We start from the raw sequence: 25,517 nt of genomic DNA on the forward strand, positions 1-25,517 counted from the left end.
GCCAGAGTACTTACAGGCAAAAGAGAACACATCACCCAACACTGGCCGAATTACACTGGCTGCCAATAGAACAAAGAATTAAATATAAAACACTCTGCACAATTCACAAACTAATCAACGAGGAAAAAGCTGATTGGTTAAACACGGCGCTCCGCTTACATGTCCCTCAAAGAAATCTTAGGTCAGCCAATAGTCTTCTAACCATCCCCTCAGTCAAAACAGTGAGACTGACCCAAGTTAGAGAGAGAGCGCTGTCCTTAGCTGGACCAACACAGTGGAATACGATGCCACGCGAAACAAGATTACAAAGTGATTTAAAAGTATTCAGAAAAAGTTTAAAAACATGGCTTTTCAAAAAAGCATTTCACAGAGAGAATGGAGAATAAGAAAGATAAAGAAACATCAACGCGCAGCATAAAGTCACCTAGACATGAAAGTACATTTTTATTTTTATCGAATTTTACCGCTAATATTAGAGAAACTCAGTATAAAACACACTACTTGTGTGATTACCTTATCATTCATATAAATGGACTAGATCTATGTCAATTATCATATACATTATTTTATGAAAACTTGTAACCAAAACCTTATGGGCACTCTTGTTAGAATAGTTTACACATACTTAAATATTTGTGCCTCCCTGTAAACCGTTGTGATGGTACATAACTAAACGACAGTATAGAAATTTTTTAAAAAATAAATAAATACCCCTGTACTGACATCATCAGCCTGCCAGTATTCTCCATCTCCGGGAGACCATGGACGTGCATTTCCCCTATAGGGGATTGCTTCTATTTTAAGAAGGAGAATTAAGGAAGAAAATTACCGCCCCACTCTGCTGCAGTGATACCAAATGGTCCCTCCCCCAGTTGAGATTTCCTGAGGTGATTTCCGTGGTCCCTCAGAGGTGTGCCTTGGCTCAGTAGCCGGTATTCCGGTGTGGGCTCAGCTGCTTGAGCAGCTGAAAGGCAGCAGATGCTGGAAGCCGAGCACAGTGGTGATGGAAAATGCCCTCTCCCCCCTCCCCCTCGGATGGAGACCCTCTGTGCTCAGCCAAAACCTAGCAGGAGGTTTTACTTGCAGGGCTTCCTCCTCCCTTCGGTCTCGATGCTTGGCATGCTGTTCCGACATTCGTCCCGCTCCGTGGGATGTCGAGGGATGTGGGCAGCCTGGCGGGTTGAGCAGCCTATCTAGGCTGGGCCCCACTCTGGTGATTTTGCTGCGAGCTATGTGGTAGGCCGCAACGACTTTTTGTGTGCTTTATTAGGCCGCCTTCTACAGGCTTGTCGATTCGGTGTATGCATCTCGCTGTACATCCTGTTTGTTTGTGTGTCCAGTTTTTGGGCTCACAGTAAAGCCTTATCCTCTGAGTGCCCATGTTAAGCACCGCCCAGTAGCCGCACGCTTACTTCAGCACACATCTAGCAAATATATATATTATGTGCTAAGCGGATTACAAAGGTAAAAATAAAATCGCATTAAAAAAAAGTCCTAAAATTAAAAACCACGTAATTTTAACCTTAATATGCAATATACACATTTAATTTATCAAATCCGATAAAAAGCCTGCTGGCTTTAAATTGTTTTCTGAACACCTTTACATCTAAGAGCTGCAACTGTTTCACAGAATGGGCCCCGTAACGAAGATGCACGATGCGGAGTGCATCTTAAATAAGCAGCTTTTGTAGAAGGGATGTTGAGAAAAAATATATCCTGAGACCATATATTTAGAAATTCAGTTAGATAATTTGGACTATTTTGTTTTAATATTTTAAATATTAAAACTTAACATTTTAAATGTAATACGCTGTCATATTGACAACCATTGAAGAGTCTGAAACAAAGAGACAAGTTTCCAGTGTTGTGCCCCTAGTAGAAGGCGAGCTGCAGAATTTTTCAATGCCTGTAATGCTTTTAAAGAAGTTTGAGGTAAGCCAATATATAAGGCTTGGACTACTGTCCGAAAATCAGTTTGGTCAGGGATACATTTTAAAAAGCAAAGCAAGCGCAGTTTGTAAAATCCAGATCCGACAGTGTGTTGAATTTGTACTTTAAAACTTAGATTTGAATCAAACCAAAAGCCTAAATTGCAAGTTGAGTCTTTAAAGCTAATTGATTTACCCAGAATATGCAAACTATGAATGCTAAATTTTTCTAAAAAACTTGGGGATTTGGGAAAAAAAAGACCATTTCTGTTTTATCAATATTTTAATGTCAAATGATTTTGATTCCTCCAGAAATTGATTTTTGATAAACTCTAAGTAATGAAGGCTAAAGTTGCATATAAATTATTCTTCACAGGGAAAATTATCTGCATGTCGTCAGCATAAATTTAAAAATGAATTGATAGGTATTCCAGTAAAGGACACAAGAGGCCCTAAAAAGGCCTGATGATAAAACTGAACCCTGAGGATCCTCCAAGGAAATAGAAAACCAAGCGGATGCCATACCATCACATAAAACTTATCTTGAATCTAAATAAAATGTAAATCATTAATTTACAGTCCCAGCAATTTTAATCAGTCCAACATTGCTTAGTGACACACTGTGTCAAAGGCACATGCAATGTCTAAAATAACAAAAAAAATTGCAAAAACTGCCTCACCCTGATGAAATTCTTGTATAAAAAGTTAGTTACCAATAACAAAAGGGTTTCTGTGCTATGTTTAGCAGGGAAACCACACCGATGTGGGTGTAGGTATATTATCTTTAATGGGATCTGAAAGCTGGGTATGTACCACTTTTTCTAGTAATTTGTCGTGTTCATAGAGGAAATCCGAACTTGGGCAAAAACTCATTGGTGCATCTTTGGGAAGCTTTTTCCTTCTCTGAGAAATGGGCGAATGGCTGCCCTTTTTCATATAGAGGGTACTATGCCTTCCTGAATGGAATGATTTATATAATAAGACCTAAAATTTCATAAACAAAAAAAAAAAAATTCCTCTCTGAGAACGTAAAGCGTGGAAAAGGGACAAGGATCCAAAGCAGGGAAGGAATTTTTTTAGCGTGGTCATAAGACTTTCCAGTTCAGTTCAGTTCCAGCAACCTGGAAGTGATCGCAATAAGGGTAAACTTAAAGGTGAGTTTTAAGAGCCCGCCGTGCGCATCAATCAGGGGATGGGCCAATATGTCGGGCCGGCATGCGCCGAGCGGATTATGAAAGCTGCCTGGGTACGTGCGTTTCTCCTGCCGCGTGCACAAATGGAGTTTTAAAAAAGGGGCGGGTCTTGGGTTTTCCGGGGTTGCAACCTGAAATTTACAGGGAAATACTCACTCATGTGCACAGGCGCCCCACCGGGATCCCGTGCTGCGTAACTTTTTTTATTTCTGATATGGATGGTGTGTAAGTGATAAATCTAGGCAGATCTGGGGGGTTTTAAAGGTCGGGGCTTAGTGTGGGGGGTGGGGGGAGGAAGGCTATTAAACTAGGGGGGGTTTGGAAGACCACCTCCCTGAACTGGGAACCAACTGGTTTTATAGCAGTGATGTCTGTGCGTGTCCCTTTTAAAATCTCCCCACTTAGGCGGTAGAAGCGGGATTTGTGCAAACGGGCGTGCACCCACTTAAAATTGTGCGCATGAACTCGCATACGATTATAAAAATAGCCGTGTCCCTGGGCGTGGGCTGAATGCGGTCACATGTGCGCCTGCGCGTCGCTTTGAAAGTTACCGTCCCTTTCTTTCAGAGATCGAGCTCTGATTAATAGGGTTAGTAAATAAAATTAGCAAAATTCTGTATTGTTGAGAAGGTACGTGGACTTTATGGACGAGGTGGTTAGCAAAATCCTGAAGGTCAGGTTGCAGATAATTCTCCTTTTTCCTGGCTGTTTATCTGCAACCTGACCCTCTTACGGTTTAAATAATGGCCAGTTTAAGGAGGCCTGTAGCCGGGATGTTTTATATGCCGTCGTTGCATGTGAGAATCACTAGTTTTCCGGTTTGAGTTCTGGGAGTTAAAGCTCTCTTGTTGTGGCAGCTTTGCTAAATAGGTGGAGTGACCTTTTGCACAGTTTTGTGTTACTCTACAAAGCGCCTGGTAATGCAGAGACTTTGTGAAACAGTTTAATTGCTTTTCCTGTGGTGATTAGTAAGGGGAAACATTCCTGTTCAGTCCAACCAGCTATTTCAGAGATTACCTTCAAATAATGTAAGTCTGAATTTCTTTGAATTGTTAAATGTATATATTTCTTGGGCTTCTTTTTTTTTTGTTTGTTTTTTTTTGCACTTTATCTCCAGAAATTACAGGTAACACATTCATCATGATTTCTGCAACATATTTGCATTATGTGCATGCGCGCGTGTGTGTGTGTGTGTGTACACATGCAACACAAACTTAAATATTTTAAAGTCCAGTTACATGATATTACAGGATTATTCTGGGAAGGGTTGTAGTGAGGACACAATGATTGTTGAGTTAAACTATCAAAATCTCAGAAGGGGGGAGGGGGAGGTTGTGACTATGGCTCTGAAAATAAATTGGGGGAAGGCGTGAAAGACTGAAGAACCTAGGGAAGTGGATCCTAAATCTGTCCTGTGGGGGGGACCTCCAGCCACTCCGATTGTTGGGATACTGCAGTGGATTAGGTTGGGGGGGAGAAGGGTTGGGGGGGGGGGGGGGGGCTGCCTCGGGGGGCCTGTGGGTGCATGATGGCTCACAAAGCCCCTTTGCTTATTTTATTTTGAGTTTCCGAAGCTATTGCTGCTGTCACAGCAAAAAAAAAAAAAGATCTACAGCATTACAGCCCGAATGATGATACAAGGAGGAGAGAGGGGAGGGAGCTACCACTGGGTGAGCCAAAGAACGGAGCCTGCTGGGTAGGAACTTGGGGGCAGAGAGAGATGGGGGGGGGCTGCTGCTGCTGGGCAGGGGATTGTCAGGGAGAAAGGGTTTCTGTTGCTGAGCAGGTGGTTAGGGGAGAGGGGTAGCTGTTGAACAGGGGTTGAGGAGGAGGGTGGGGGGAAGCTGCTTGGCAAGGGCTGGGTGGAAGAGAAGGGGATTCTGCTGGCAAGGAATGGAGGGGGGGAGAAAGAAGCCGATCAAGGAGTGGGTGGGGACAGAAAAGGGGATGAAGGGTAAGTAGTTGAGGGAGGAGGGGGACTAGAGCAAGCAGTGGAGGGGAGAAAAGGGAGGATATAGGGCAAGGAGTGGAGAGAGGGGATGCAGGGGAAAGAGGGCTTGCTGGGAAAGGGGGGGGGGGGGGGGGTGTGCTGGGTAGGAAGGGAAAGAGAGGGTGTGCTGTGCTCTGCTGGAGCTGCCACCACTAGAGGGACAGCTGCGCCTCTGCTGGCAAAGGAGAAGGTCCCGTGCTGGGACAGCCCCTGGGAAGTCAAAGTGGGGAGGGGGGAGGTAATTCTGAAAATCTGTCCAGGGTGCAGGAAGAGCCGGGCCCAACATGGCTGGCTCCGGCTGGAAGCAAGGTCCATAGGGTAGGGAGAGAGGGCTAGGAAAAGTATCGCTTGGCCGTGGTGCAAGGGTGCAGGGCAGATCTTTGCTTCCTCCTCATCTTCCTGCAATCGCCATCGCTCTGCAGAGCGACCGACATGCTGGCGGGAGCCGGTGCCCTTCCACGGATTGGCAGTTGAGAAACGCTGGTCTGATGTAATCTTAGAGTATGTGAGTTGAGAAGATTCTCTTTTACCCACTAATCTAGATCCTTATCGATGAACCACTCTCACTGGCAGAACTGTGTACTCCCCCCAGACCTCTCACGTTACCTGGAGATGGCTTCCATGCTAATGCTGTCTCTCTCCTGCAAGTCCCTTTGGCTTAGCTCCATGCAGGCAGCTGCTCTCTCACGATGCTTCACACAGCAAACTTCGGATTCACTGAACTGAATACACTCCCTCTGGGGCAGCCTTGTCCAAAATCCAACCTGCAATAGGTTTCTGTGCAACCCCACTGGTCCTGCTGCCACCCTGCATGCCCGGCATTGTGCCGTCCTCTACGAGCACGAGCTGCACTGTGCCTTTATTCCCGCACGGGTTTCTCAAAACAGACTGCGGGATCAATGCGAGAATATGGACGCTGTGCGGCTCAAACTCAGAGGGAGCAAGGTGCCTCCATCAGCTGTTCCAGGGATGGGGAGCTGGCTCTGTGTGTGTGTGTGTGTGTGTGCTTTTTCTGTACCCGGGGCAGATATTCAGAATTACGCTCTCCATCGCCCTGACTCGGTGTTGTCTCCTTTGGCAGTGAAGGTGCAGCGATCCCTCTGTTGGCAGCAGCTCTAGTAAAGCACCTTCTCTCTCCCTCTCCCTCTCTTCTCATACCCTCCGCTCCTTCCCCTGCATTCTCCTCCTATAGCTTGCCATGTCGTGCCTTGCATTCCCCTCTTTCTCCTTCCCATTCCTGGCTCTGCATTTCCTCCTTTCTCTCAAACAAAATAAAAACATTGCAATGTCTATGTACAAACGCTAAAAGTCTAAAAGAAAATAAGATGGGAGAGTTAGAGGTAGATATAATTGGCGTCTCAGACCTGGTGGAAGGAGGAGGACATTGTGATAGTCAAACGGGATACAAGTTCTACAGAAAACAAAATGCACTTTGGAATCTTTATGGATAGAATTCCATGTGAGAAGAGGAATAGAATAACAGTGGGGGTGTACTTACCATCCACCTGGCCAGAATGTACAGAAAGATGATGAAATGCTAACAGAAATTAGGGAAGCTAACAAAAATAGCAACCCAGTAATGAGTGATTCCAATTGACTGGGTAAATGTAACATAAGTACATACTAAGGAGGTAAACCTTCTCGTTGAAATGACTGCTTCATGGAGCAGCTGGTACAAGCACTGACAAGGGTGCGGGGGAAGGGAGCTATTTTAGACCTAATCCTTGGGGGGGAAACACATGATTTGGTGAAAGAGGTAATGGTGTTTCGACCACTTGGCAATAGTGATCATAACATGATCAAATTTTATTTGATAACTGGAGGGAGGATGCTAAGGAAATCTACTGCAATAGCATTAAACTTCAAGGGAGATTATGAGAAAATGAGAAAAATGGTTAGGAAAAAACTGAAAGGAGCAGCTACAAAGATTTATATCGGGCATTGATGATGTTTAAAAATACCATCTTGGAAGCCCAGACCAGATGTATTCTAAGCATTAAAAAAGATGGAAGGATGGCAAAACGACTGCTGGCATGGTTAAAAGGTGAAGTGAGAGAGGCTATTATAGCCAAAAGGACATATTTTGTAAAACATGGAAAACAGATCTAAATGAAGATAACAGGAAACAGATTAAGCACTGATGAGGAAAGCATAGGCAGAATTTGAAAAGAAGCTTGCTGTGGAAGCAAAAACTCATTTAAAAAAACAAATTTTTTTTCAAGTACATTCAAAGCAAAAATTCTGCAAGAGAGTCAGTTTGACTATTAGATGATCAAGGGGGTAAAAGGAGCGCTAAGGGAAGTCCAGGCCATAGTGGAGAAATTGAATGCTCTGCTTTGGTCTTTACTGAGGAAGATGTAAGCCAGATACCAATACAACAAAAAAGAACACCAAACCACGATCCCAAGTATCAAAACTATGACAAAGGAACCTGCATAGTTTTGATACTTGGGATCGTGGTTTGGTGCTCTCTTTTGTTGTATGTCAAATTCTATGAGCCATGTCAGGAACAGAACCTCTGAAGACCCTTTGTTTCTCTGAAGCAGATTTACAAGCTTTGTTAGCCAAACCTTCTATTTTTACTGATACCAGCATACCATCAGACAATGATCAATGGTCCACTCTGAACAAACTGCTTAGACGATCAGTATGCACTACCTTACACGCGGACACACTACTTGAATATTGTAGGCAGCAAAGAATTCCACGCGGCCTACGAGTTCTCAAAGAGCCACACTTATACAAGGAAGATCCAGAATTCATACAGGATTGGAATGCTCTATTGAACAAATGCAGTCTGGATCTGATGATCCTTATAATAAGAACCGCTCAAAAGAAAGACGTTGAAATCCAGACTGAAATCATCTCCATAAAGGAACAATTATCATCTACTACTAATACAGACACCTATACTGCACAACTGCAGACACTCAATGAATCCATCGAGAAATTAAAATCTGACATTGAAACTTGTCGTATTTCAATTTTTTAAAGAGATGAACATGACTACACTCAGGGCTATGTTTACCCTTGGATGAGTGATAAAGCCAGATCAAAATCCAATAAGACCACATTTGACTCGGGTAGTGATGATTCATCTGGAGACGAGGCTCTACATAGAACCGGAGCCATTCCCTTCACACATGAAGCTGGTGCTGACAACTCTTTTTTTTAGGCAGAGGTTGTGCCAATCGTTGGTCACCGCGCTCCAGAGGAGTCCATTGGCAAGACGAGACACAGCATTACAGACAGACTCAATCCCAGACACACCACAATCCTTGATACACAATTTATCCTCAGTGGTACTTTCCCCAGACCAAATGAAAGTTTTGGAGAAGGGGCTTACTTTCATCCCTTCACACAAAGCAGATTTATTTTCTCTAGAAGTGGCACTGTATAAATTCATTCGCAAACTCTATATACGACATTTTTTTACTACTCAACCAAATAGTCCAGATTTATCCATTCTAAAAAATAAATCTACCTGGATACTCCTGGTCCGGCTGATCCAGTAATTTCTACCTTTAACCAGAGAGTCTTACAAGATCTACATTGCTCTCTTACTGATCAACGCTCTTTTTCTAACATGACCCGTTTTGAGACACAAGCCTTAAAGGACCTTTGACTTGATCCTGATTTAATAATCAAGCTAGCTGACAAAGGGGGCAAAATAGTTCTGATGAATTGGTGCCAATATACCGCGGAAGTACAACGTCTTCTTCAAGACCACAAGTTCTATCAGCCCCTTCAAACTGATCCTACAACAATGCTGGTGAAAGAGATTGAGCTCATTGTAAAAAATGGGGTTCAATCCGGTTTTTTAACGTCACAGGAAGCATCTTTTCTCATGAAAACATTTACAACAGTTCCTGTTTTTTATATACTTCCAAAAATTCACAAGAATTTGGCACACCCACCAGGAAGACCTATAGTATCTAGTAGAGGGACTCTGCTTGAACCATTGTCTAAATTTATAGATCATTTTCTGGCACCCTGCATACCCACTCAAACATCATATATTAAAGATTCTCAGGATATGCTACATTTTTTGGACACTTTGTCTGTTGATACCTCTTCATTACTGATGGTCACACTCTACGTGGAATCATTGTACACAAATATACTGCAAGATGAGGTCATGGAGATTGCGTATAAGCATTTTGAAGCACGTCCACGCCCTCAGAGAATACCATCCTCTTTTTTACACGCCTATTACAGTTAGCCTTGACAAAAAATTTCTTCACTTTCGAAGGTAGTTATTACCAACAAATCTGTGGCACCGCAATGGGTGCCACCATGGCCCCCGATCTCGTGAATCTCTACATGGCACATTTTGAAGACCAATGGATATATATCAACAATCCTTTTTCTTCACATATAGTGGCATGGCAACGCTATATTGATGGTCAAAAAGAATAGCCAAACGTCCCAATTAAATATGGTGCTGAAAAACACTGTGTTACGGATTTTTATCTCATTATAAATGGGTCTCATATATAGGCATAAAGCTCATTGTGTGTGAGCAAAAGTTATTCAATGCCACATTTTAATCATAGGTCCAATAATGATTTTTTTCTTTGTTTTCATCAGTAGTGACCCATCTGTTATAACATTCATTAGTATTTTGATTTAAATGTTACTTAGCTTATTAATGATTCAAAAGAGATTCAATGAAGAAACGCTGTTTTTGAATTCATGAGTACATGAGGCTGAGAGTCTCGGGGCCCGACACGGACCGTGTTTCGGCAGGAGCCTTCGTCCAGAGGCCGAAAATGTGCTAGTAGCTTGGCGGCATTCCTTCCAGCAGAGACGCATTGCTAGCATTCACTACTGGTGAAAGCATAAAGAAAAAAATCATTATTGGACCTATGATTAAAATGTGGCATTGAATAACTTTTGCTCACACACAATGAGCTTTGTGCCTGTATGTGAGGCCCATTTATAATGAGAGAAAAATCCGTAACATGGTGTTTTTCAGCACTATATTTAATTGGGACGTTTGGCTATTCTTTTTGACCATTTGATACGTGACTAAAATCCCCTTATAAAATTTATAGAGAGCGTTATACATTCAACACTATATTGATGACATTTTTTTTGTTGTGGTCTGATACATCAGATGCATTATCAGTTTCATGTGTGGTTAAATGGATGCAATATCCATTTACCCTTTACAGCAGACATACATCACGGCATTCATTTTTTGGACATCAACATAATCAAGACTACACATGGTTTTGAAACTACGCTGTACAGGAAACCAATATCAAGTAACACCTTTCTTCATTTCACAAGTGCTCACCCCTGTAGTTTGAAAGAAAACCTTCCAGTTAGTCAATTTCTCAGGATTCGACGTTTATGTACATCTTTAACAGATTACCAACATCATGCCAAAGACTTATGCACGTGTTTTCAGGCCCGAGGATATCCATCACGTTGCATTAAACGTGCTTACACTCAAGCCAAATTTGCTCATCGAACCTGGCTATTGCTTCCACGGTCTGTTGACACTATTGAAAAGCTTACCTGTGTTCTACCGTTCTCATCCATGAGTCAAACAAGAAATATCATTCGTAACAACTGGCATGTTTTACAACCACATCAAGAATTCTAAGACATTCCCAGATTCACATATACTCGGGCCAGCAATTTACAGGATCAGCTGGTACATTCTGACTCATTACTACAAATTAATGTCACTACTAAAGTTATTGGTTCCCATCAAGCCTGTGGGGCTTGTTCTGTCTGCCACATTATGATTCACACGTCTGTAATCTTTTTTTACAAGACTGAACTACACTTGGACATTGAAACATCATACAAACTGTTCTACCACAGGTATTATTTATTTAATTCAGTGCCCCTGCAATCTTTGGTACATAGGCAAAACTTCACATTCCTTCAAAACTCGTTTAGTGGAACATCACTCGTGTCTCAACAAGAATCGCTTATCAGCTCCTCTGGTAGTGCATTGCGTTGATAAAGCCCATTGTTTTGATTGTCTGAAAGTCTGCATCCTCAAGCAACTTCTGTCTTCTTGGTGCGGTGGTGATTTTAACATCAAACTGCTACAGGCGGAACAGCAGTGGATTCACAGATTAGATACCGTACATCCCTCAGGACTCAACACATCGCTGGATCTACGTGTTATTTTGTAGACTGTCTTTGAAGTTGTTTAGCGTCTTTTCACCATAGCACCTGATATGTCATGATGTCACATAGATGCAGGCTATTTAATAGCTGTTCTAGGTCCGTAAGTGGTGTCTATCCCAGTTCCCGTGAATTTTTCGAGACTTGGCGTCCTCTACATTAAGGTCTGGCTCTCCATCAACACTTCTTCAGTTAAGTATAAAATATGGTTACATTGCAATTATCCCATTTTTTTGAATCGTGCTTTCTTCAAAACTTTTCAGAGTTGTGATTTGATTTTCCCCTGAAGAAGCTGCAATCTTGCAGTGAAACACCGGCCGCTGTCGGGCAGGTAAAATTGTATCAATATTGTCTAGACATATCATAAAAATATTGGGACACAGTATGCAAACATTTGCCAGCCAACACTGTCATTTAAACATTCAAACAAGTGTTGTCATCTAGCCGCAAATGATTAGTTGTCCGGGCGGTTCTAGTAAGATATTACAGAATACGCTGTCAGGCTTGCTGATGCGGTGCCTTACAAAAATTTGGCTTTTTATTATTTTACTTCTACATGGCTCACAAACATCTGTTGTTTTGATGGAAGAGCGATTGTGAAGTTTGTCTTTGTTGCCGGTTCCTTTGTTAGACATAGCTAGATACCCATGCCAGAAGTGATATTTAAAGGTGATGATTCAGATAAAAATGAAATCAATCTCAGAGAACCTGGAAGATGTACCAGGGCAAATTAGCAAACTAAAGAATAGCAAATCACGTGGACTGGATGGTATAGATCCCAGAGTGCAGAAAGAACTGAAAAATGAAATTACAGACCACCTGTTAGTAATCAGTAAACTATCATTAAAATCAGCTATAGTAACTGAAGACTGGAAGATGGCCAATGTAACACCTGCTTTTAAAAAGGGTTCCAGGGGAATTAGACAGTGAGCCTGGTGTCTGTGCCGGGAAAGATGGTTGAAACTTTTATAAAGAAACAAAATTACTAAACATATAGATAGACATACTTTAATGGGACCAAGTCAACAAGGATTTATCCAAAAGAAGTCTTGCCTTACCGATTTGCTACTTTTTTTTGAAGGCATGAATAAACACTTAGATAAAGTTGAGCCAATTCATATAGGGGTCGATTTTCAAATGAGCCCACGTGTGTCTATGTGCATGCGGTTCCCGGCGCATTCACATGGACTCGATTTTATAACATGCGCGCATGTTATAAAATACAGTTCCCCCATGTGCACGTGAGTAGGCTGGGCCGGGACACGCGCACGCGGGGGGGGGGGGACATTTTAAAAACCAATGCGTGGCGACTCAAATAGGCCTTCCCCAGTTACCTCCCAGTCTGCTCTAATTAAGGCGCGGACTGGAAGGGAACTTTCCTTTACCCCTTCCTACTCTGCAAGCCCTTTCCCTACCTTTTATTTTATTTTATTTTTTTTTATTTTGGAACTTACTTCATCTGAATAGACTAAGTTCTGTCCGCTGGCCAGCTGCTGGCGCGCGCTTCCCCGGGACAGGGCCTAATGGCTGCTGTCCCAGCTGGCCCCCTCTCCACCCCGCCCCTTTTCCATGGCCTGGCACTTCTGCGTGTATCGGGGGTTATGTGCGTGGCCGGCTGTTTCTAAAATGTGCTTGGCGTGTGCATGGCCTGGATTTTACATACGTGGGCCTCTTAAAGTTCGGGCATATTGTGTATCTGGATTTTCATTAAACGTTTGACAAAGTACCTCATGATAGACTCTTGAGGAAATGAAAGAGTCATGAAATAGGAGGGAATATTCTGTTGTGGATTGAGAACTGATTAAAAGATATAAAACAAGTAGAACTAAATGGTCAGTTTTCTCAGTGGAGAAGAGTGGGGTGTCCCAGGAATCTGAACTATGACTGCTGCTTTCTAACATTCATACATGACCTAGAGATAGGAACAATGAGTGACGTGATCAAATTTGCTGATAATACAAATTATTCAATGTCGTTAAACCACAACGTGAACAAGTGCAAAGTGCTGCATGTAGGAAAGAGCAACCCAAATTATAGCTACACAATGCAAGGCTCCATATTGGCAGTCACACCTAGAAAAAGGATCTAGGCATCATCATGAATAATATGTTGAAATCCTCTGCTCAATGTGTGCTAGGAATTATTAAGAGAGACCTGGAGAATAAAACAGAGAATATCATAATGCCTTTGTATGCAACTGCACCTTGAATATTGTGTGCAGTTCTGGTCTCCACATCTCACAAAAGATATAGCAGAATTAGAAAAGGTACAGAGAAGGGTGGCTAAAATGATAAAGAGGATGGAACGATTCCCCAATGAGGAAAATTTAGAGTTTAGGGCTCTTCAGCATGGACAGAGACGGCTGAGGGGAGATATGATAGAGGTCTATAAAATAATGAGTGGAGAGGAACTGGTAAATGTAAATCGGTTGTTTACACTTTTAAAATATTAAAAGACTAGGGGAACACACAATGAAGTTGCTAGGTAATACATTTAAGACACATAGGAGTAAATATATTTTTACGCAACATATTATTGAACTCTGGAATTCATTGCTGGATGATGTGGTAAAAGCTGTTAGTGTAGCTGGGTTTAAAAAAGGTTTGGACAAGTTCCTGGAAGTAAAGTCCATAAACCATTATTGAGATAGAGACTTAGGGAAATCCAGTGCTTATCACTGGGATAAGCAGTATGGAATCTGACCTTTTGGTATCCTGACAGGTACATGTGATTGGATTGGCCACTGTTGGAAACAGAATACTGGGCTTGATGGAACTTTGGTTTGAACTAGTATGGAAAATCTTAGGTTCTTATGTTATAAGCTAACCCAATACTGCCTTGTTTCGACAATCATGCCTATCTCAAGAGGATAATCTGAATCTTGTGTATTAATACTAATAAACATTGCAAGCAAAATCATTTGCTTTAAAAACAAAGCACCCAATAGTGCAATCTTAACTGCAGCTTGGCAAAATGTTTAGAATAGAGGGAAACAGGCCAAAGAAACTTGAACTTTTTTTTTTCCACATTTCTTAATCAGTTTGAAACTATCTTCTCATCCTAAATGATAATGGGGCAGATTTTAAATGTTACACTTGCGGGGTACATTTGTGCGCGCTACCCGGCGCGCACAAATGTACACCTGATTTTATAACATGCGTGCGCACTGCCGCGTGCATGTTATAAAATCCAGGGTTGGCGCACGCAAGGAGGTGCACACATGTGCACGCCGAGCCCGAGGGGAGCCCCGATGGATTTCCCCGTTCCCTCCAAGGCCGCTCCGAAATCGGAGCGGCCTTGGAGGGAACTTTTTTTGGCCCCTCCCCCCCACCTTTGTTTCAAAAGTTATGCCTGCCGGCCGGTTCCCAGCATACCATCTCCCGGCACAGGCCGCTGTGCCGGAGGACTCGGGACCGCCCCCAGACCACCCATTTTTGAAAGCCCGGGGACATATGCACGTCCTGGGGCTTGTGTGCACCACTGAGCCTATGTAGAATAGGCTCGGCGCGCGCAGGAGTAGGTTTTCGGGGTTACGCGCGTATCTTACACGCATAACCCTTTGAAAATTTACCCCAATGCATTTAGGAAGAGCTGCCAAATAACCACTATCCTAGTGCAAACATTTTATCCATTCTTGGATTTGTGAACTTTTTCCCCAGTAAGACACTGGAATTTAAAATTCCCTACTCCTGTCTGATATTAATACTACAGGTCCCAGAATATACCAAGAGGAGATTTGAGGATGTCACAATAAAATTACCTTAGTTATCCTCTGGAAATGTCAACTTTCTCATTCCCCCATGCAAGAGACTACAAGTCATGTTCCTTCCCATAGGCCAATATTTTCTCATTGAAGATTTTTTAATGTTTCTCCCTTGGGTTCTTTCCCCTCTCTGGCATGCAGAGGCAAGAAGCATCCAAGCTGGAGGCAGAGTCACAGTTTCGTCTGGAGGCAGAGCTCAGGGAGCATAAAAGCCAAATCCAAGAGCTGGAGACAGAGAAAATCCAGAGGAAGAAACAGACAGAGCAAGAAGCGGTCAGACACAAACGTCTGCAAGGTGAAGTAACATCTGGTGATGAAAAGCTACCTAATAGCGTCATTCATCAAAATGCGTTATGGCATTAACGCACACAATGCATGTGTTAATGCGTTAACGCCATAACGCATGTGAAAAGAACACAAATGCACGGTGTGAATGCACATTTTAGGGAGGGGCGGGATCAGGGAAGAGTTTGGGCGGGATTTAGTAACATGACTGGCAATATTGCACTGTTTTAATGCCAGAAATAACTACACCTTTTTCCCTGGCGTTAGATTGTGCAATATGCTCGACATGGCCAAAACACAATTCATGATACATTTTTAGAATTGCATTTTGGCCATTTCTGGGCTTGTGGAGGAGAGGAGGGAGAGAGAGAGAGAGTCTCTGGGGAGGGCTTCACAGTATGCAACTATTTATATCTCTATTGGAGGGCTATCCAAAGGTTTAGGTGAGGTGTTGGTGGTGGTTTAGGGGCCAGTTTCTCATGTAGAGAGACGTACGAATAGCACAGTATATCTTGGTGAAGATTTGACGTCGGGCATTTTCGTGAGACTTTCCTCACTCCAAATGACGTCAAATCTTCACCAAGGTGTACTGTGCTGTTCATACGTCTCACTCTTCATGAGAAACTGGCCCCTAAACCACTACCACCAACACCTCACCTCGACCTATTAGGCCCTCATGTACAGATATAAATACTTCACTACTATGAGGGCCTTGTAGATAGTCAGTCTCTCTCTCTCTCTCTCTCTCCCTCCCTCCCTCCCCCAATAACTAGGGATTATCTTAGGGTGTGCTACGTTTACCACACCACGTGATACTACTGATGTGAAGCGGTAAGTTACCGTGTAGTGTGGTAATTCTAAAATTTCTCTAAACATGTCCCGTTTCTTAATGCGGGCGTTATCAATGCGTTAACGCATTTTGAGGCATCTAGGGGTAAGTGCCTTTCTTCAGGGCCTTTCATCCAAACTGAGTCTCGGTGAACTTTACAGTTTGATTTAAGGTAGGGTGGCTGAATGTTTTTCTTTATTTTCTTTATATTTTTCAGTCTGGTAGTTCCTCCTTTCTCTTCCAGTTCAGACACAACTGTTCCAAGTCTGGTCATCGCAGTAACAGTCCTAATGGCGGAATCCATACACTAGGGTTCTTTCTTGGAATCCTGTCTCATGGGCTCCAACGCCAATCATCAGATGGCTCCCTTAACTATGACTATGACTTTTTCCCACAAGGGCTATAAATGTGGTCTCTGCAGCACCTCCACCTAATGCTGGATGTGGTAGATCTGAGCTGGGAATCGAAGCGGAGACTTTCTACATGGCAATGTATAGTGCTGCCATTGGGCTGGCCCAGTCTTGTTTTTAAAAAAAAAGTGTTCTGTCCTATGCTTGTTGAGAAATGAGATGCAGTGTCTTGTTTTTTCAATCCTGCTCATGTACAGAAAAAGAAATGTCATGCATGGCACTCATGGGCAGATCTAGGATTTAAAAGGAGGTTGCATATGCTGTGTGTATCATCCTCCCCTTTCTCCCTCTGTTTATTTATTTGTTGCCAGAGGATGTGGTGAAAGCTATTAGTGTAGCTGAATATAAAAGCTGATGGACAAGTTGCTGGAGGAAAAGTCCATTAACCATTATTAAGTTAGAGTTGCAGATATCTACTGCTTATTCTTGGGATAAGCAGCTTGGGAATATATTTACCCCTTGGGATCCTACTGGGTACTTGTGATCTGGATTGGCCACTGTTGGAGACAGGATACTGGGATTGATGGACCTATGGGGTCTGACCCAGTAAGGCAAGTCTTATGTTTATATTTAAATAGTGGAGTGCCTCAGGAATCTGTACTTGGGCCTGTGCTTTTTTAATATATTTATAATTTCTGGAAAGGGGAACCATGAGTGAGATGATCAAATTTGCAGATGAGACAAAATTATTCAGAGCAGTTAAATCACAAGCAGATTGTGATAAATTGCAGGAGGACCTTGTGAGACTGGAAGATTGGGCATCCAAATAGCAGATGAAATTTAATGTGGATAAGTGCAAGGTGCTGCATATAGAGAAAAATAACCTATGCTGTAGTTACACAAATACTATGAATGTGATTATGTAAATCGCCCGAGGCAATATTCTTTTTTTTTAATTTTTTAATTTTATTTTTTTGCAAAATCATTTTTATTGTAAAGAACTGCATTTCCACAAGCACGAGGAAGTATAGGGTGCAGTATATAGGATTTTTAAATAAAAAAAAATAAACATGAAGGTAGGTTTTATGCTAGGAATTACAACCCAGGAAAAAGATCTAGGCGTCATAGTGAAATCATTGGCTCAGTGTGCTGCGGCACTCAAAAAAGCAAACAATGTTAGGAATTAATAGGAATTATTGCTTGAATCCACACTGCAACAACCCTCAGACAAGGCAAAACTGTCTCTGAGGAATCAGACCACTCTGGATCGTTCAGCATGAGTCCTTAGTTGAAAACAAAGGATTATTTTTAGCCTTTCCGCAGAGCAGGATAAACTCCATTGGTGCTGGGCTGCAGGAGTCCCTTATCAGCCTGCACAATGTCCTGTGTCATTCTTACAACCCCCCCACTGCTTTCCTAGCAGCCCTTAAAAAGACAGTGTATCATTTCTAACCCTGCAATATTCCAAGTGCCAATTCACACATTTTCATTGTCTGTTTATGAAAGAGGGCTACACTTTTATCAATCTCCCCCTCAGCACTTGCTGTTTGCCTCTGTCAGTCTTCCTCCTCAGTATAACCCCACCACTCACTTTGGTGTCATTTACCTTCCTTCCCTTATCTGTTTCCCTCCTCTTCACGCCCCCCCCCACCCTTGACCACCACACACAAACTCACAGCATTTTCACTGCCAGGCTCTTCCTGCTCCAGTCTCATCTCCTATTCAGTTTCTTGCTGGCAGGGCCTGGGAACGCCTCCAGCCTCGCTGCTGCAGACCCTACCTCCATTCACTTTATCTGTGGGGGGGTCCTCAGATTGCATGTGACTCATGCATAATGTGTGAGAGGCGGCACGCTTGCAGTCAGTTTTCTCCTGCTCCTTTGGACCTCCAGCTTAATCCAGAACTTGGGCTGGGATCTGTCACTATGATCTTAACAGGGTAGCTTTAATAAAAAGTCCGTGTGTACCTACATACACTGATATACAGACACATGCCCACATGCTCATGTATTTTATTTCATGCGTGCAATTGCCTGCGCAAGATATAAAATACACATAAATCTACCCAATAACATATTCACATATCTAAAAGATACACAGTATGTAATGTTGGAACATAGGGTAAGGATGAAAATGCTACTTATCCAGCCATCTTATTTAGTACCTGATTCACCAAGGGTTTTTCCTATAGACACAAAACGAGAGAAGAGCCTTCATGAATTTGGCCCTTAGCCGGAAAAATAACAATTTTTCAGACTTATTCATTTATGCGGATAAGTGGAACAAATCTTCTCCACACGCGTAGTTATGCTCCTAATTTTAATCATTTACAGGAGAAGATTTAACTCGTATAGTTTTCTTAGCAATTGTCTGCTTTTGCATGCATAATTCCTCAGATTTTGAAAAATGCATGCAAGAAGGAAATTACCAGTTTGCCCAGTTTATCTGCAGCTTGGAAACACCCTCCTGGCTCGTCAGCCTGAAGTTCCCCCCATTGTCACCCAGAGCCATCATCCATTCTTTTTTTTTTTTCCACTTTTAAGATGTTTACGATCACTTACACCTGATATTGAGCAGCAGTAAATATATGCAAGTAAAAGGCTTACATGCGTCACAGTGGCAGGTTTTAAAATAAGCGTATGCACAGAAATGTGGGCCCCCGTCCTGGAAGGTCCCTAATACGCTCCTTTTTTTTACACGCCTTCTGTTGCTTGCACATGTGCATGTATAAACACACTTTGTGCACAACTCTCATTTTAAAAGTGGCAATCAGCTCATATCCTCGCATATATGTGCCTTTTTACGTGGGCAACTTTTTAAAAAGCCACCTCTATATCTGCAGCTACTTGGGATTTCTTTCCCCTGTTGTATATCCTCTCCCAAACTACATTAGCGCAGTCATTGCAGCGCCATTCCTCGCCCAGGGCCCATGCACCAGAGCTGCTTCTGTAACCCTGCGATCCTGGGCACTAAATTCAGCATAGAATTCATCGTTGCGCAATGATAGACTACGATTCTTCCTTCTACCTCACCCCCCAAACCCTCCAAGTGCTGTAAACCCTGCGTCTGCAAGAGTCTAAGCTGACCCCAGGGAGCAGAAGACCTGAGCCAGGAATTGAACTCCCTACTCGCTGCATATTAATGCATTGCACTGCCACAGGGCTGGCCCCTTGCTAACATGTTTTATTCTCCCTAGAATCTGTTCAGCACCTGGAGAGAGAAAAGAGAGATCTGCAGAAGCAAATGAAAGAACTGCAGGAAAAAATGCAGGTAAATGTCTGAGTGGGGATAGGATTTCTTTGCTTATACACAAACAATCTCTCTTATAGTGAATGTGCATTTGCTCTAGATTTATTGATGTCTGTGTTCATACTAGAAGGGGATCTGAAAGCAAGCTCTATATTAACTCTAATCCTGTAGCTGCCCTCCTCCATCTCCCTGTTTAATGTAACTATCTTTCTTATGTTCATTGTTTTGATGTAAACCGATATGATGTTCCCACTACTATCGGTATAGAAATGTAATAAATAATAATAATAATCTGCACTAGCTAATGTTGTTTCAGCTATATATGAATAGAAGTGTGGCATTGGTATACTCCTGGTGCAATTCTAATCAACTGTGCAGAGCAGAATTTGCACAGAATTTTCAAAGGTTGCGCAGAATTTGGAGAGAAGCTCAGCAGGATGCAAGTGGAGCCCATCCTGCGCATGGCGGAAAATTTGGAGAGAGGCTTGGAGGGTTGTGAGCAGAGGTCATCTTGCTTATGGCCAAAGATAGGTCCAATGGGGCTGCAAGCAAAGCCCATCCTGCTCACGGCCAAAGATTAGGCAAGGCCCAACGGGGCCGCAAGTGGAGCCTATACTGCTCGCTGCCAAAGATACAAAAGAGAGAGGTCTGGGATAGCGGGCGGAGCCCATCCTGCCTAAGAAGAAGAAGATACCCAGAATGAGAGCACAAGAGAACCTGTGAGCCTATGTAAGAGAGTGAGGTGGGGTGTGTGTGAGAGAGAGAGGGGGGATCCTATGTTAGGGAGTGTATATGTGAATGAGAAATTGGAAGCCTGTGTGCGTGACTGGGGGTGTGTCTCAGAAAGGGAGTATGTGTTTTTATGGGAGAGGTAGCCTGTGTGAATGTTTGTGTGTGTGTGCTTTTGAATATCTATCCCTCTTTGGTGCAAAGTCTGTAGCTACTTTTTTTCCTACAGACTTTGCACTAAATTTTGAAGAGAAACTATATGAGTATTTTCCCTTTGAAAATTGCTGCGAATACAAGTACCTGCAGATGTTTGCACTCATTTTTTGTGTTAGAACTTTTATGGAAAATCATGCACATAGATTTGAAAAGACAGACTCTGCATATTATTTTCTGTTCCCTTCTATGCACACCTCTGGGAATGGCTCCCTTGCCTGCGGTTAAAAGTATCACACTGTGGGGCACCGTGCATGCTTTTGGATGGATTAATTGAGGGCAATTTTCAGATGGCCACTTTACCGAGGTAAATCATTATCTACTCATGTAAATGGCTTTGAAAATTCATCCTCTTAGTCCGTAATGTGAAGCCAGATTAACTAACCCAGAACTGAATATTGGAAAAACTAACCCAAGAGTAGAATGATCTTTGTATAATAACACTATTGGAGAAATCTCAGACTGGTGGGGCTATGACCTTTAAGTAAATCTAACCTGTATGACTCAGAGAAGCCTGTGACAGGTTCATAATATAAAATTAATCTTATTTAATATGCAAAAAGTTGCAAATTTAGTTTGTATTTAGCATCATTCCAATAATTGCTCCCCAACCCCCATGATTGTGGAAAAAAATTGCTGTGTCGCCTCTCATGTAAAAATTGGACAAATCTAATCTAGAACATGCGCATTTCATCTTCTGGGGCAATTCCAATGGAGCTCAGAACAGAGGGGTTCACAATCTTTGGGCCATACCATGTGGCCAGCCCTGTATTTATCAGTAGGCACCCATTATGTCTATGCCCAAGGCAACGAACATTTAGAGGGAGCAAGCTGGCCAAGATTTGCTGCCTTCCAGCTCTGCTAAGGCGTGAGCTAAATTAAAAAAACAAACAAAAAAAACCAGCCTTCTGCTAGCCTGTAACAGCAACTAGCATGGGGGGGGGGCCTAGGGGCAGCAGAATCCTAAATCCATCCCTGCATATGGCACAGATGCCACCGACAGTAGACAGAGTACAAAGAATTAGCAAGAAACAGCCAAAATAGAGCAATACCAAATCATATATACTTAACCACTCCATATGCATTGCATTCAGAAAGTATTCAGACCCCTTCACTTTTTCCATATTTTGTTATGTTACAGCCTTAATCTAAAATGGATAATATGCATTTTTCACTCCTCAATCTACACACAATACCCCATAATGACAAAGCAAAATCAGGTTTGTAGAAATTTGTGCAAATTAATTAAAAACTGAAATACCACATTTACGTAACTATTCAGACCCTTTGCTGTGACACGCAAAGTTGAGCTCAGGTGCATCCCGTTTCCATTGATCATCCTTGAGATGTTTCTTCAACTTGACTGGAGTCCCCCTTGGTCAATTCAATTGATTGGACATCATTTGGAAAGGCATCTGCCTGTCTAAGGTCCGGTAGTTGACAGTGCATGTCACAGTAAAATCAAAGCCATGAAATCAAAGGAATTGTCTGTAGACCTCTGGACTGGATTCTGTTGAGGTATAGATCTGGGGAAGGGTACAAAAAAATTGTTGCAGCATTGAAGGTCCCAAAGAACACAGTGGTCTCAATCATTATTAAATGGAAGAAGTTCAAGGTAGAAAGGCCTTGGTCAGGGAGGTGACCAAGAACCTGATGGCCACTCTGACAGAGGTCCACTGTGGAGATGGGAGAACCTTCCAGAAGGACAACCATCTCTTCAGCACTCCACCAATCAGGCCTTTGTTATTTACGTGGACCCTTGGGCTGCGACAAGATGATGGGGCCTTTGGAGATGCCCCAAAGACTCTTGTCGTCAGCAGGCGGATTACCCTTTCAAAGACTAGGGGCCTTAAATAAGGGCAGCTTGATGACGTCCTTCTTCTGCGCTACCAAGAATTCCCACCGCCGGTCCTTTAAAGAAAAGGCTACTGTGTGTGCGCCTGCAGCTCGTCTCCACTGCGGCATAGCGATGTTCGGCGGTCGGCCGCGTCTTTGAGGTCCGTGGAGGGTAACTGCCTTTATGATAAAGTGGACAGATGGAAGCCACCCTTCAGTAAAAGGCACATGACAGCCTGCTTGGAGTTTGCCAAAATAAGTGCCTTTTCATCAGAACAGAGAATCTTTGTTCCCTGTATGTACACGTATCAGTCCAGACTGCTGGGTTTTGCCTCCCTTCCAGCAGATGGAGACAGAGAAAAACTTTGAGAGTGCCCCCTCTTAAGCCTATGTTCTGCTTGCGTCTCTTCAGTATTTCTCTGACTCCAGCAGATGGAGGTGGTGCAAAACCTGCGATCCTGACCCATTTTGGGTTTTCAAAAAAAGTGGAACAGTCTTAGTTTCTCAGGATAGAAGAAACAGCTTACCTCACAGGGTGTTGTAAGGTTCCAGTGGGACTATCCCCCCAGGTAGCAGGTGCTGTGGGACCTGGGCTGGGAAGCCCACTGTGTTCCCTGTGTTGGTGAGGCGCCTGGGGTGATACCGGTGGTCCTTTTCCAGATCGTGTTTTCTAAGATCTCCATCTTTATACGTAGAGTCACAATGAAGACAATTTCAAAGCCATATGTGTGGGTTAATAGTGATTTAGGCACATAAATTGGCTGTCCGAAAATTGACCTCACTCAATGTAGGTAAAGTTATGCGTGCTTTTTACTCTGTATGTAATTTTATCCACATTTAAAGATGTTCCTGGGGTTATGTTTAGATGAGGAAGGATGATGATGCACATGGATTGCATTTTCAACTCTACGCGTTTTCCATGAAAAATGCACCTGCATAAAAAGCAAGTGAAACTTGTTGTGGGTACAAAGTTCCCACAAATATTTGAAAAGTGAAAGTATACATGTGCTTTCACTTTCAAGGCTGGTGCAAAATCTGTGGGTAAAAAGTATTTGCTGACTTTGTCCCATTTGAAAATGTTCCTCCTTATCTTTCAGCTTGATACTCTTCCTTGGATTTCCTTAATCTTTCCCGTTAAGACAAGGCATCCAGCCACTTAGAGTGACTTTGAGATTTTTGTTCTAGAAACGCAGGTTTTGAAATGGATTCTTTCCATTGCAGAGCAAGATCAGAAATATGACTTGAAAGAGAGGCTGGATTTAAGATTTTGGCAGGACTGGAGAGCGATAGGTGATGACTCTCCTCACCCGCCTCCAGAGATCAGCAGTAATGGAAGGTGGCCAACAAAGTACCACCCAGTCCTAAAGCAAAGGGAATAGGCTTCACTTCAGCCTAGGTATTTGGTACCTAAAAAATGTGAAACCCTAAGCATTTGTCCTATGTTGCCTAAATCTAAATCTGGGCCTGACTGTAAGGTAGACTATACCTTCCATATCTCTTCAAGGCTTTATCTAGCCAGCTCTTTCTTTTCTTCGGGCACCTCGATTTTCCCCACAATACCAGCAGAGAGTCTGCTGAAACTTTGTTTGGCAACAGCCATCTAATCTGTGCTCTCCCACACCAAAGAAAGCACGTATGTGTAATCAACAAGCATGCATATTCCTAGTGAAGTCTCTTCCAGCAGCCTCCGAGAACACACGATGCGTTGCAATAGAGTCAGGAGATAAGTTTCCAAGTTTCTGGGAGTAGGGACTGTCCGTTGTGTGTCTCTGTACAGCACACTGGATCTGGCACGCGCTATACAAATGATAACACCCGTGGTTATAGAGATGCGCATACCCCTGTGCTCAGTGAAATCTTATCCGGGGACGCACAGCCTTCAGTGACTCTGTTGCTGAGGTTGAGATCCACTGGCAAATGGCAACTGAAACCTGGTTCTCAGGAGGAGTTTCATAAACAATCTGAAGAGACTTATGCACAAGGTTACAAAATTTAGCAAAAACTAGATAAATCACATCAATTTTCAAAGCAGATTTATGTGCATAAGTCCGCTTTTGACGTAAACTCAGTTTACCTTAAACAAGATCATAGATAGACAGGGCACATAAAATTGCTATCATATTCTCCCAGAGTACTGAAAACTGAAATTGCAGACCTCCTATTAGTACTCTGTAAACTACCATTAAAATCAGCTACAGTATCTGAAGATTGGAAGGGTGCCAATGTAACACCACTTTTTAAAGAGTTCCAGGCATGATCCAAGAAACAGCTGGGAAAAATGGTTGAAATAGTAAAAAAAATAAAATAAAATAAAAACAATTACTGAACATATAGGTAGCTTTGTCCCATTAAACTGTAACTAATGTATATTTCTGCCAAGGAAAGTCGTCTCACTAATCTAAAACATTTTTTTGCTGGTGGGAATAAATGTAACTATTTTTGGCAGAAAAAGACCAAATGGTCCATCCAGTCAGCCCAGCAGACTTCCCATGGCAGCAACTGCAGCTCTGTGCAGGTTACCCCCATGCCTTATGTTAAGAATAGTATACTTACAAGCAAGACCAAGCAATTGTGAAACCCATAACAAAATTACTGCAACATTTTTACATGGTGAGTAGCCTTCCTGATAATTCAGATAATGCTGCTTTAACGTTCTTTGCTTTTGGACTTGGCAGTAGAAGCATTATCCCCAATGTCAGCGTATCAGTACCCAGACCATAAGTCTGGGCCCATTGTTGGCAGTCTTCAGAATACAATACCCTTTTTTCCCTGCCCTGCTGTTAAAGCGATGAGCGATGTTGCAGTTGTGTCTAAATCATCAAGGATGATTGGTTAAGGGTAATAATCTCCCCCAAGCCTTCTGGGTAAGGGTACTAACTGCTGTTCCATGCAGATTATCTCCATGCACCCTTTTCATCATTATCATTCTCAAGCCTTTAGGGATCCAGTGTTTATCCTATGCCCTTTTGAATTTGCTTACTGTTTTCATCCTTACCACCTCTT

At 42.7% G+C, this 25,517-nt stretch overlaps 1 protein-coding gene across 1 annotated transcript in view; it reads left to right on the plus strand.

Annotated features, from left to right (window-relative positions):
- Window positions 1–25,517, plus strand: part of LOC115094092 (trichohyalin-like) — a 157,182-nt gene that overhangs the window by 31,136 nt on the left and 100,529 nt on the right. Inside the window, exons 5-6 of the mRNA XM_029606790.1 lie at window positions 15,166–15,319; window positions 19,684–19,757. Coding sequence (XP_029462650.1) covers window positions 15,166–15,319; window positions 19,684–19,757 — 228 coding nt within the window. The remainder of the gene's footprint in view (window positions 1–15,165; window positions 15,320–19,683; window positions 19,758–25,517) is intronic.

This window comes from Rhinatrema bivittatum, chromosome 6 (genome assembly GCF_901001135.1).
Source record: "Rhinatrema bivittatum chromosome 6, aRhiBiv1.1, whole genome shotgun sequence".
NCBI classification, from domain to species: domain Eukaryota; kingdom Metazoa; phylum Chordata; class Amphibia; order Gymnophiona; family Rhinatrematidae; genus Rhinatrema; species Rhinatrema bivittatum.